Source organism: Empidonax traillii, unplaced genomic scaffold, assembly GCF_003031625.1.
Source record: "Empidonax traillii isolate 1590-97213 ecotype Southwest subspecies unplaced genomic scaffold, ASM303162v1 scaffold95:size1152806, whole genome shotgun sequence".
In the NCBI taxonomy this organism is placed as follows: domain Eukaryota; kingdom Metazoa; phylum Chordata; class Aves; order Passeriformes; family Tyrannidae; genus Empidonax; species Empidonax traillii.
The window spans coordinates 583,964-597,410 of NW_020955288.1; the positions used below are offsets into that span (position 1 = coordinate 583,964).

At 41.0% G+C, this 13,447-nt stretch overlaps 1 protein-coding gene across 5 annotated transcripts in view; it reads left to right on the top strand.

Annotated features, from left to right (window-relative positions):
• The window catches only part of TEAD1 (TEA domain transcription factor 1), a 156,830-nt gene that overhangs the window by 113,937 nt on the left and 29,446 nt on the right, over positions 1–13,447 (top strand). Inside the window, exons 4-10 of one of the 5 annotated variants that reach the window (XM_027881798.1) lie at positions 99–161; positions 250–312; positions 7,974–7,985; positions 9,164–9,298; positions 9,489–9,535; positions 10,329–10,390; positions 12,150–12,274. In XM_027881798.1, coding sequence (XP_027737599.1) covers positions 99–161; positions 250–312; positions 7,974–7,985; positions 9,164–9,298; positions 9,489–9,535; positions 10,329–10,390; positions 12,150–12,274 — 507 coding nt within the window. The remainder of the gene's footprint in view (positions 1–98; positions 162–249; positions 313–7,973; positions 7,986–9,163; positions 9,299–9,488; positions 9,536–10,328; positions 10,391–12,149; positions 12,275–13,447) is intronic. The other 4 variants (XM_027881795.1, XM_027881794.1, XM_027881797.1 and 1 more) reach the window with 4 other exon arrangements.

Sequence of the window (13,447 nt, forward strand, 5' to 3'; positions counted from 1 at the left end):
TTTATAAGATAAAAAATAGACATTTAAAATTTGATTTGCTTTTTGTTTTTCTTTTGTTTGTTGTTTTTTTTCCCCCCCTATAAACCTGAACAATGTAGGTGTCTAGTCACATACAGGTCTTAGCAAGAAAGAAAGTTCGGGAAATTCAAGCCGCCATTAAGGTACGTTTGGCTTGCCCAGTTGTAGGGGGCTTTTCATCTCCATGGTTACAGGCTTTTCCTTTGTTTCCTCCCTTCCCCTACCCTGCAGGTGTCTAGTCACATTCAGGTTCTTGCCAGAAGGAAATCTCGTGATTTTCATTCCAAGCTGAAGGTATGCGCTTTTCTGCTTTTGGGCTTGTGGTTGCTATGCCTGTCCCTTCCTCCTCCCTGCGGTGATGGGCGAGCGCTGGGGCTGCTGTGCCTGTAACCTCCTTTTCCTGCATGTGGGAGCTGTCTGCGTCTCTTTGTGTTTAATCTCTGGTTTCTGCACTAGCATCCACATTAAAAACATTGTTTTAACACTGTCCAAATGCAAAGTGAAGTACTCTTTGTAACACCTCAGCACCTAAACCTGATTTTTAACCCATTAATCCATTTTTTATTTCACTTTTTAACAGTTGAGTGGTTAGGAGTGTATTTAGGTACACAGGGGATTTATGCAGTTGTGTAGATGTTTTTGATGGTTTTTTGTCTTTTTTTCTTTTTTTTTCTTTTTCCAGAGGGGTAATTGGGGTAATTGTTTTCCATTCCCAAATGTTTTTGTGCTTCTGAAATGCTATCAAGAATACTTAAAATAGATCATTCCAAGTGCCAGAGAGCACAGCTTATCCAGCCAGATTGCTCTAACTATATGGTGTTTCTAGAGTACAATCTAGTATCACCTCAAGTTACCCACTATTTACAAGATTCCCTGAAATATAATTTTTTTGAAGTAAATTATTGACATTTAGTCTTTGGAGAGCCTCAGTCAGAGTCCTGTTCAGGGAATATTAAGTATGTTTGCTTAATCTGACATGATGAATTGTACATGTCCCCATTTCCCATGCTTTCAATAAAATATATTCTAAGGCTAAAAAGAAACTCTTGGAAATGCTTAATAGGGGTTTCTTGGATTGCTTGTTTTTTCAAGTTTTTCCAGCAGAGATCTTTGAGACCTGTTTTGTTTTCACAGTATTTAAAAGTGGAAGAGAGAGGTTTTACAGTTTTTGCTGTTGATTTTTTTCTTTTTTAATAAAAAACGAAGGAACTTGTAAATCTTTTACTTCCCTTCTTTTTTTTATTTTTTTTTTCTTTCTGTGGGTTTTTTTTTCCTTCGCCCAGATGAGGACAAATCACGTTTTTGTTCTAGCTGAAAAGCAAAATGTTTCAGAAAGTAATTTCACATCACTGAGTGGTGAGCACTGCAGATGCTTACCCCCATCCTTGAACTGCAGCGTATAAATAACAGCCTGGCTTTGTAACAGGCCTCCTTGACAGAAGCACTGGGTTTTTCGTCCGCAGTGGGCAGCATGCTGGCAAGCTTGTCTGGCTGTTGGTGGCTGGCTTTTTAGCTGCACTGGCTGAGCAGTTGGGGTTCGTAAAGAACAAACTAAGACAACTTAAACGTACTGCTTTTTAACCGAGGGTGCAATAATACAGAGATATGTAGCATTTTAAGCTCAAATTGTCAAGCCTTGATGCCTAAAATTAAGTATGTTAAATAGGTGGCCTTAGTTTCAGAGGTGCCAAGCACCAGCAGCTCTTGGAGTTTTAGAGGACTGGTAAGAGCTCAGGGCTGCAAAAATCAGGAAGCCCACTTAGGTACCAAATACAGGCCTAGGAGCCGAACACAAATACTGGATTTAGTGTTCTAAAATATTTCTCTTTCTGAGCAACCAAAATAGCTTAAAATATAGCTTATAAAGCAAAAAAAACATTTTTAAATACTGCACCTGCTGTCTAATTTTTACTGAAACTTTCCAAAGAAGAAAGAAGTAGCCAAACACTGAGAATATTTGAGACCCTTAGCTTAGATGACATTTGCAGTAAATAGAGGTCTGGAGGAAATTTTCCTTTTAAGGAGTCACCTGAAGAAGTAAAGATCTGTTTGGACAACAAAATATTTTGTAAGGGCTTCAGACCTTGCTGCACTTTCTCGCCTGTCCATGCGCTGCAGCTTCCCCAGTGTTGAGCTGAAAGTGGGGGAGCTGCCATTTTACTGCTAGGAATTGATGGCTTCAGGAAGATTCTCTGCCTCCATGCCCCAACACTCTGCAGGGACATTTACTTCAACTCTCTTCAACAGCATGGTGTGGGCAGAGTACACACTGGTGACAGAGGTTTGCTGGCCCCTGGCCTTGCTGTCCTCCTCCATCACTGATGGCAAAAGCTACCCCAGCCCTTCCCCAGCAGGTCTGTCTGGCTGATGGGTCCAGGCTGTTTGTCCTACCCCTGCTCCCAGAATGAACTGGCTGGGTTTGGAAGGAACCTCTGGAGATCATTTAGTCCAACTCCTCCTGCTAAAGCAAGTTCACATAAAGCAGGGTGCAGAGGACTTTGAAAACTGCCTGAAAAGGACATCACTGATGCAAAAGGGAAGACAAGGTGAACACATTGCAGTACCTGTAAGTGCTGACTGTTTCAACAAGGACCATTTTGGCAGCATCTTTTCAGCAGCCTTTTCAGGAAGATAATGGACTCTTGCTCTCACACAGCAGATGCTGCCCACGTTTCCTGGTGAAGGGGTGACGAAGAAGAAGACAGAACACTCCTTTTTACATGAGTGACTTTTTACATAAGCATGTATGTGACAAGGGGGAATGGATCCAAATTGAGAGTAGATTTAGATTAGATATTAGGAAAAAATTCTTTACTGGAACAGGTTGCCCAGAGAAGCTGTGGCTGCCCCATCCCTGGAGGTGTTCAAGGCCACGCTGGATGGGGCTTTGAGCAACCAGGTCTAGTGGACCTGGTCCCAGCCCACAGCATAGGGGTTGGAACTAGATGATCTTTGAGGTCCCCTCCAACCCAAACCGTTCTATGATTCTATGCTTCCTACCCAGGTCAACTCACCCTTTGAACAGTGAGCTGACACTTGCAATTACTCTGTAAAATCTGTGCTCAGTGGCATCCTGGGAAGTAGTTACTACTCAAAAAAAACCCCACATGCATCTGATGACAACTTTAAGATGTGGCTGATCTGATCTGTCCAATTGACCTGGGCCTCTTAGTCCCATTGTTCCTAGCCTCTTGGTCTGATGAAGGGTATATACAAATAACCCTCATTCCCCAAGTACCAGCTGAGTCTATTTCATACCAAGAGATTTTACTGTCTTGCCTTGGTCTGAAACCTGCTCATGGCGAGGAGAGGATTTGGACAACTCTTCTTGTGTTTATCTTCTGCAAAAATCCAAATGGATGGAAGGATTTCGGAGCTATCCGCACCCATGGCATTGGAGAGACTATTGGTGAAACTTACCTAACAGGTTGAAATTTCACCTGCTTGCCATAAAGTCTGCTTGGTCCAGCAAAGTCCCTTGTCTTTGATGAGAAGTGCCTGCAGCTACCCTGGATGGATGAATCCTTAGCCTGCAAGAAAGTGAAGTTTTGCCTATAATGCTATTGGTGCATTTCAAGACCACCAGTAAAGAAAGTCCCCTCAACCCTTCCAGGGATGTCATATATTTTAATTCTTTTTAGAGCTGGAAAAGACTCCTATTTTAGAGATTTTAATCTTAATTTACTGAGGTTATTAAAATCTTCCTGAAGTTAAGAGAAATTTAATCTCATGAAAACAGGAGGAGAGGCTGAGATAAAGTTGTCCTTGGAGACAGATCTGAAAAGCAGCTCCTCTTCATGGCATTTCCTCTCATGCAGAGACTGGGGGAGGCAAAGCAGAATTTTTACACTCTAATGCTGTATTTCCCTGTCAAATACACCAGTCCATAGTGTTAGGTTGCAGCATTCCCCACTTTTGCACTGACAGAGAGCCAAAGTCATCTCTGCCCATTCAGGAGAAAGGATGGATTGGAAGTTGTACATAAACAGAGAGTAAAGGTGTTCACAGCAGGATATACATCTATCTTAGGCTTTCATATCAGATTTTTTTTTTTTCATAGTACAAGATTAATTAGACAGAAACCAAAAGAAACATTAAAATGCCTACAGTTCACATGTATTACTTGTTTAAAAATCCATTATTATACATTCTGCATTGAGGGATAAAAAGAAAATATTGTTGTCAATTATAAAATGCTAAAGATAGCTCTATACTTTTTAAATGAACAATGATAAAAGCCTTGAAAAATTCCCTTTGATGTGAATGGAGTCTTCAGCATTTTGAAATACAATAAGATGGATTAATTGCTACTCATTAGGCAGCAAGTTGGGACAGCTTTGAATGCGCATTCTCTTCTTGGCATTAGCTATTGCCTGGCTGAAATAGCCAGCTTTTGTATTTACTCCTGTCTTCTCTAATAATAAGCAAATTGGAGATCAGGGCTAGAAACACTGAAGTGCTCTCTATCTTTTGTCCAGAACAATTGTATATTGTCATCATTTGTTTATCTTTTTGAGCTACAGCTAATTATTGCAAAGGTTATTTGAATCAATACGAGATCTGAGCAGAAATAACATCTGCAAAATTGCTTATTAGGAATCTATTTTATGTTAGTGTTACTGTAACATCAATTTTGTGAGCAAAGTGTTGTTTCTTATGTCTGTTTTTTTTTCCTTTACATAAAAAGTTTTGTATTTTAAATATGGGTATAGGTTTTAGGGCTTCTTAAATTAATACTGTTCTGTTGTGCTTACTTTTCCTCATACTGTCTTAGATTTTTTTTTTCTCCCAAAGTCATAGATAACATGGTATTCAAAGCCCCATTTATCATTTTAGGATAACAGGTTTTATTTTTTTACTCTAGAACTTGTTTGAACTGATTGATTGAATTATTCTCTGTTTATGTTGGATTAAAAGAAAGTCAAGCACAAATCCTTCTGTGCTTGTCATGTAGAACTCTTGTTTCATGTGGGGCTTTTATAGATATTAAGATTTATAATTGGATGATACTGAGGAATTATTATTATCTAATTTAACTGTGTTTTTTGCATTCCAAAACCAATCAGTGAAAAGTAAACCTTAAGGGCCTGATTCATTAAAAGTTATAGTCTCCTTGCATTGGATTCTTAGAGCTTACATCTTTCAAAAACAGTGTGCAACTGCAGCCAGAAGCGGTTGGCTAAAACATGAGGCAGACCTTGATCTCCATTACAGAGATGATATTTTAGGGATTTAGTGAGACTAGAACAGTTTTCCACTGATTGTACTCTAAATCCACCTTGGAACATTCATTACTAATTATTTAGCACAGTACAGAAGAAGACTTTTATAAGAGGAAGGGAAGGCAGGAGTCTGAGTGTGCAGCCTGTTGCTTTCTGTGTCATTCCTGGGCAGCAGCAATCCCATTTACCTCATAAATTACATAGGGTCAAACCAAGTCAGGGCCAGATGGGACCTATCCAAGGAATACCTTAAGCTCCAGCAGTATTTAGTGATTCAAGAGGAGATACTGTCCCCCCAAGCCTCTGTTGAACTTCAGCACAGGACCGCAGCACACTGGGCCAAACTTTTATTTTACTGCATCAGTTTAAACCTCATTACCTGAAAGAATTTCTTCCAGCTTTACACAGCAGCACAAGTGAGAGCAAACCCAAACTCCTTCTATTTTGGACAAGATAGGAAATCAAAATCTTAACTATTTGCAGTCATTAAAAATCTCACAACGTTCCTGTTTAGAGTAGGGGTGTTAACCCATTTGTCCTGGCCAAATTCCAACCTGGGTAATTACTGTAATCTGCCTGTTTAAATTACCCCTGCCATTTTAATTGGATATATTACTTCTCTTGCTGCCTAAACTGTGATGTAATACCATTGTGTGTTATTAATCAGTTACCAAGTTTCATCCCAGAAGCGACTGCCTTGCAGTGATAGGTAGAAAGACCCATTCCCTCCTGGTTACAAGTGCTCTCCATTACAGCATAAAAACCCCCCAACATACACTTGTTTTTAAGTGGCAGACAAGCTAATATTGCAATCTAAATATGCAGCTTTAAAATGTGGTTGTCTCATTTGTTTCTGAAGACTACGAAGTCTGCCCGATTACACAAGCGTAGGCCATCACCTTGCAGCTCTCCAAAATGTCGCTGAAGATGCTCTTTTGCCAAGGGAAGTCAGGACCTCTTATATATTTGTATTTGACTTTGAATTACTCTGAGAAAAACTGATCTTCCAACTGTGCAGAGATTCCTAAGCCCACAGAAATTGAAACTTCCCATTGATGTTTGTTGGCCCAAGTGTGTTCATGTCCCGTGGAACTGGCAGATTTGTCACCAGTGGAAAACTTTGTAGAAGTTGTTGAAACTCCTCAAAGCTGGCCCAATTGCAAGGACTGTATTTCTGAACTGTCATTCCCAATGTTTTTTTCTTTCTCTCCATCCTCCTAAAAATGCAGTCAATCAAAAGAGGATGAAATGAATGGCCACCACAAAATGCAGAACATTCTAGGGTGAAAACCAGCAATTGGCAAGAAGGAAGGCACATCCCATTTCATGTCACAAAAGAAAAAAACTCCCAGGAATGGACTTTTATATCCCTTACAAAGCTTTTACTTTCAAATGCTCTTTTTGTTTAGACCCACCTAATAGTAAGGCCATTTTAGCAGCAGAAGAGCATGAATCTGGGAACTTGGCAGGAGAACAAGCACTGGCTGCACCTTCATGTGGTGGCACTGGCACAGCTGGTGGAGGCAGGAGGCAGTGCAGGAGAGGAGCCTACAGTGCCACAGCACTTCTGGAAAATAACAAGGTAGTCACAAAAGCAGGGCACACACAGTTTTGGAGGTTACTAGGACCCAGAGACACAGACATCTCTTGAATTGTGTATTTCACACACAAGGTATCGATCCCCTGTACATTTGGTTTTTTTATGGTTCAGCAGGCTATGTGTGAGACTTGCATGGCTGGGCATTTCCAAGCCAGCTCCCCTTACAAAAAAAGGGGAGAGATGGAACAGGAAGTCTGGTGGAGCTATATCTCCAAATTGCTTGAGGGCATCTCATTTTCATGTTTTCATGATGGAGGGTCATTCTTACTGTGCAAGATGGTAGAGGGGTCTGGAGAGCTGCGTGCGTCTCAGGACATTGCCATCTCTGAACAGCCACTAAAGCATTTTTTTAGCCCAGTGGCCTGCAGACATCCAAAGGCAGCCAGTAGGACATGCCATGCACAAACCTCCTGTGCACACCTTCCCACCCTGGGGCAGGCAGAGGTGAGTGCCAGTAGCTGACAGAGCCAGGGCTGACTTACAGCTCTTAACCAGCAAGTTGGCTGTGGTTATATGGGAAAGCTACAAGTTGGAGAAATGGCTGAGTTTTGTCCACACACTGGTGGATATCAGTGACAGGAGAGAAGCTGCTCTGCAAAAGGCCTGAACTGTGGGGAGGGGGTCCCAAGGCTCAGACAGGTCAGATGGCAGTGCCTGGGAGTGCAGTGCTGGCGCAGAGGCAGTGTAGGTGAGCCCACAGGTGTCAGAGCTTCGCAGGCAGCTGAGAGCTGCCCTTCAGGCTCACATCCTTTGAGGTGCAGAGGGGAATGATGTTGAAGCAGCCACTGCCCTGCTCCACCTGCTGCTCCTCAGACTGTGTCCCACAGGGGCTCTTCACACAGCTCAGAGAAACACACATGCTCAGCAACAATCCCCCTCATTCAGCACCCGCAGCTCTCACACTGGGAGCTGTGGGTTATTTCTCCCCAGTGTTTTGATGTTATTTTCTTAATCCTTTTTTTTTCCCCTTTTAATGAATCAGTCCCTAGGTGAAAATAATGCATTTGTTTAAAGTTGATATTTAATACTGAGCAAACTTCTCTTCCTTTGTCTCTTACTATTTTGTTCATATTTTGCTAAGAATCTGCTACTCTACACAAGCATTTTAATAAACTGTTTGTTGTTGTATCCAGGTAACAAGCATGGTAAGTATTTTGACTAAACCAAGTATTATGTACCTTAACTGTGCTTGGCAGAATTTTTGGCTAGCTTTTCCTGTACTTTCAGCCTGTGCTGTTTCTAAAGGAGCTATTCAAAGGAAGAAACTGCTCACCTATAGTACTACTACATATAAGCTTTAGAGGGAGCATATGTGCAAAGTCATATATCATACATAAGAGCATGCATCTCTTGCCAGCATGCTTGCTACTTTGCTTGTCAAATAAAGCCAGAAAAAAAAAATCCTTGCTTAATACTGCTTGTGTTCCTTCATTCTAAGTCACATACCTAAATATTAGTACTTATTAATACAGTACTTTTGAATGAGGAACCCCACTTTACCAGATAGTAACATCTGATTTTTACTTATTTTGCCTAAGATATGCCCTTGGTTAACACTGTTGCATTAAGAGGCTTTCCCTTTCTATTGTGATAATACGTGATTGGCAGTGACTAGGATTCCAAGCACTGCTCTAATACAAGTAACAACCCATCTTTTCCTAAACTTGTTCCTGTATGCTTGAAAACAGCAGGAATTTTGTGGCTGATAGTTTTCTTTGGGAACACTGCAAATCAGTAAAATACCACAACTGAAAATTTAAAATGTTACTTACATGTTTGTGATCTAAATTTTAAACTAGCTGCTGTAAAACTGAATCCAAAATGTCTCTAAACCTGTGAGCATGAAGGAAAATCTGTCACTGTTTGCGAGTCAGTCACAGTTCTGTGTTCTCATTTTACAGTGTAACACGAAAGGCAAACTTCTCTTAGATCAGACTGATAGAGCTCAAATCTCAGTGCTCCCTGTCCTGCAGGCAGAGCTGAGCCTTAGCAGCGCGCCCTGTTTAGTCGAGCCTGATTTAAAATCAGAGAATTTGCCCAGATAAACAAGTGGGCAGTAGTTTGCTCTCCCAGAGCTTCCTGTGTGTTGGCAGAGCAGACTGTGAGAATTCAGGTCTACCATGCATGTCTGAGAGGAGGTTTTGCCTTGAGGTAGTTTGAGTGTTAGCCTCCGTGCTGTATTTTTTTTTTCCTGCATGGTTTGCTATTTTTGCATTTTCTGTGTGGCTTTTTAAGTTTTTAGTTATGTGCTTATAGCTGCAGTTATTTAACATCATTTGTTGTGCCAAATGTTTTAAGACTCCATGTAATTGTCATATTAAAGGATCAGACAGCAAAGGACAAAGCACTCCAGCACATGGCAGCAATGTCATCAGCTCAGATAGTCTCAGCTACTGCTATTCACAACAAGCTGGGCCTGCCAGGAATTCCCCGTCCTACATTTCCTGGGGCACCTGGGGTAAGTTGTTAGCCGAGTCCCAAAAAAATCCCTGTGTTCTCTAATAATGTTCAGTAGAACTTAAGGTGGAATGAATGGATTAATGCTTTCACTTATGTTTGCAAAAGGAATCATGCTTGTTCAAAAATATCCAAAATCTTTCAACACAAAGAACAACTGTGGGTCTGTTTGTTTGTTTTTCCTCTTTCAGTTTTGGCCGGGCATGATTCAAACGGGGCAGCCTGGATCCTCACAAGAGTAAGTTTGAAAATTAAAATATGCTTCTTTATGCAGTGCGAGGCTGGCTTGTGCACTATGCCAGAAGATACCAGGGAAGCAAGAACTTGCAAATTTTTCCAAAAAGGAGATAAAGATAGTTGTAGGGAAAGAAAGAATCTTTACAGTGATGTGAACTCACATTCAGAAAATTGTAAGATGGGCACCTTCCTTTTTCTCCTGTTGCACCGTGAGATGCAATGATAATGCCAGGGAAGCTGTGAATAAGTTTCCAGTACAAGTCCTTCCATCCACTTTTAAACATGTCAGCAGTGCTGGAAGCAAGGGGAACCTATTTTCCTGCATGAGGGCCATTAGTGGGGTTTCAGCACTGTGGAGGAGCAGGCCTTGGCCCCTCTGGCCAGTGTTACGTTTTCTGCCCTGCCATGGTCTCTGGAGCAATGTTTTCCAACCTTACTTTTCATTAAAGACCATGGGAGTGTGTGTGTCCCTGTAGTTCAGTATCCTCTGGATTTACTGGGAGTCAAAGCAGTCACCATCCATGGCTACTGTGACCCTTGTGAGGGATGGGTCAGGTTTCCCGCTGTGTGACTCAGTGCAGATGAGCCCCTCGCTTTAAGGTGTTGGGTGTAATTCTCATTTCCGCCCTCTCTCTATTATCTCTTTGCTGTCTGTCTGTTAAATATGTTATGCAAGGAAGAGAGATGTTTGTGGGTAAAGGTCATTAACCACTTATGTTGTTATTCTATGTGACTCTAATGGAATTTACTGTGGATAGCATGGTGTGTGATTTCTGTGTAACTCTTTATTCCAGTGTAAAGCCATTCGTTCAGCAGGCCTATCCTATACAGCCATCAGTCACAGCTCCCATTTCAGGTAATCCTTCCATTTATCCTCTCCCTTAAAAAATACTTGAATTTTGTACTGAATGTGATGTATTAATTTCTTGACACAGGAAGAGTCACTACTTCTGATCTCACATTCCCTCTAGCCAAACCAAACACCAATCCCAGTGTCCTATTATCTGATTATATCTTAGAGGAAATCACTGAGTTTGGGGGTTTTTTTAGGTAGGAAGCACTAATACATGTGCAAGGAGTTGTGATACGTGATAGTCAGTCAGCATTCAGTATTGTAGGAATTATTGTAAAAAATTAGTAATATGATGCATGTTTCTTTTTTAATAGCTATGTAACAAGAATACACCTTAGTTTATTTTAAACTAAGCCTAAAAGCCCTTCCAAAATCATATATGTTTAGCCTTAAGTATAAAACATCTCCATGTATCTCCTTGTTTATAACTCTTGCCCTCCTGAAGGTCCTGCTTTGCCTCGTACCACTTTAAAAAGTACCTAATCTTTAGTCTGACTTCCATTGCTCAAATCAGTCAAGCCCTTCCCATGGCTACTTCCCTGCTCCTTTTCCCAAGTTGGTTTCATGTCTAATTTCAGGAAAGATGATTATTTCTTTGCAGATGATCTCTCATTTTACATCTCTCTTGCCAAATGACACCATCCTTCTTTCTCTGTTTGTGCTGCAGTTTTTCGACTCTTACCCAGTTCTTTATTTTCTAACTTGCTATTTAAAACTTAAAACTAAAACAGTCCATAATTATCTGTTTTGTACAAGCCTCTCACCTTCACTACCTAAATTTCAGGGTTGGGGTCAGGTACCACACTCCCATTATGGGATATGGGCACACGCTACTGTGGCTTCTCCCTGGTTCTCAGCCTGGTTCAGGATTATCTTTGTTTTCTTACCTTTGGTCCCTCTCTCCTGACTTCCTTGTGCTTGTGTCTCTCCCACGATGAGTTTTGCCTTTAAGCTGCTGCCTTTCCCTCTTCCTTTACTGTCTTCTTTCCTTCTCATCTAATTTTCTACAATGAGGACCAAAAGATTGCATTTACTCCTTCTCTTGAGATGAATTAGAGATGCTGGTTAACATCCCTTCTCTATCTAGATCATGCCATTCTCTCTTTATTAGCAATTTTAAAACCTTCTTTTTCTTTTTAGGGTATGATTCAGCTCTCTACAGTAGTAATTATTTATTATTAGCTGTAATATAATGCTGCCTAAAAGCTCCAAAAGAAGTCAAGCCCCAATGTGCAAATACATAGTAAGAGACAGTCCCTGCCTTGAAAAGCTTGTACTCTAAATAGGAGAGGGGAATTGAGAGTGGCAGAAGAAATAGGCAAAAAGAGAGGTGATTTACTTGTAACGTGTGGCACATTAGGAGCCAGAAATGGAGGCCAGTTCTCTTGACTCACAAGGCAGTAATATGTCCTGTGAGTCTTGATGCCAATTTCCCAGGAAGGGTTGGTCAGCTGTAAGTCTAGGTGAGGTCTCTATAAATCTCTATAATCTAGTATATAATTTAAACAAAAGTTCTACACTGATTTACAGCCCAAAGGAAACAAAGTAGTATATCTTTTCATTATTAGTTTGCTGGGTTGGAACCTCCATTTCTACATGTTGTTCTGAGATTTCCCAATTTTAGCTCATTTTGATTTAATTATTTGCTGAAGTTAATATAAATATCCAAGGGCTATGTGCATAATTCCCAATTATATTTACTTGAGAAAATATAAACTGAGGAATTGTCAACTTCTTCATGAAAATGGTTCCTTTATTTCAGGATTTGAGCCTACATCAGCTCCAGCTCCCTCAGTCCCTGCGTGGCAGGGCCGATCAATTGGTACGACCAAGCTCAGGCTGGTGGAGTTTTCGGCTTTCCTTGAACAGCAGAGGGATCCTGAATCAGTAAGTGTTCACTTCGTGTCCACTGATCTCCAGCTGTGCTCCCTTGCTCCCTACCCTTGGAGGATGCTTTCCAGGGTTAAGTCTGATGGAATACACCTGGTGTTTCTGCATTTGCTGCTGCTCAGTGTAATATTCCTTTCACCACAGGACTGTATTTTCCTTTCTTGCCCTCTTTTTCCCTATTTTGCAGCAGTGAGAGGCCTCTGTGAAAGCAGGCAGGGCTCTCTGTGGCACTTGTCTCACTGCTGACCTAGTTTAGCAGGTGTACCAAATTGCATGATGTTCTTGGCAAGAATTCAGTACTTGAACTCTAAGTTAAAACCTAATCTATTTCCCAACAGAAAAAAAAATTAAGGACTTGCATAGAAAGTGTGCATATTGGATTTTTTAATTTTTTTTTTGAGGAAGTTTTTAATTTTGTTTAAATTTTTAGTCTGCACACTATACCTGCAAGAGTAGTTCTCTGAAGTTGGCTATGATGTTTCATTTATTCCAGTAGGGCTTGAACCTTGATATTAATCATCATATATTTCCCAAGAACATTTGTGAGTAGCCTAGCACTGTCTCTACTGCATCACAAATAAATCAAAAGAACTTCTTTCAGCTCGAACCTGAGAATTTTTGCTAAGATAACTTCAGAAAAGCAAATACTATCATGAATGGGTGATATAGACAGGCCATTGTTGTTCAGATTCCTGGTAAAATACAGTAGCTTGGAACAGAGAGAAGCTGTCATTTTCTCTTTATAATTCAGCACTGGAAACCATAGCATTCATGGGCTCTGGCCAGGGGTGTTATCCAGGGAGTGTTTACCCTGCATAATGGGGATTGGAGACATAGCCCAGAGACCTTACAACAGAGGAATGCTCCTGGCAGAGAAATATCCCAGTGAAAATACACCATATCTCAGCTATTCATACACTAAAAATGTGGCAGTGTTGGTTTGCTAAATGTCACATTTTGCCTGGTTGAATTAACTTTGAGGTGGAGGAAATGTTTGGCAGCAGGTATGGTTATCCCATCACTTACCTGTTAGGTGTTGCATGGTTTCCCTGGAATCCCTTTGCCTTCCTGTGGCCCTGACTCCTGTGGTCTCATGGCAGTCGTGGCTCTGGTGGGCTAAAGCTCCATCTTAGTGTCCTCCAGACTAATCTGGAATGCCTTCTCCAGCCC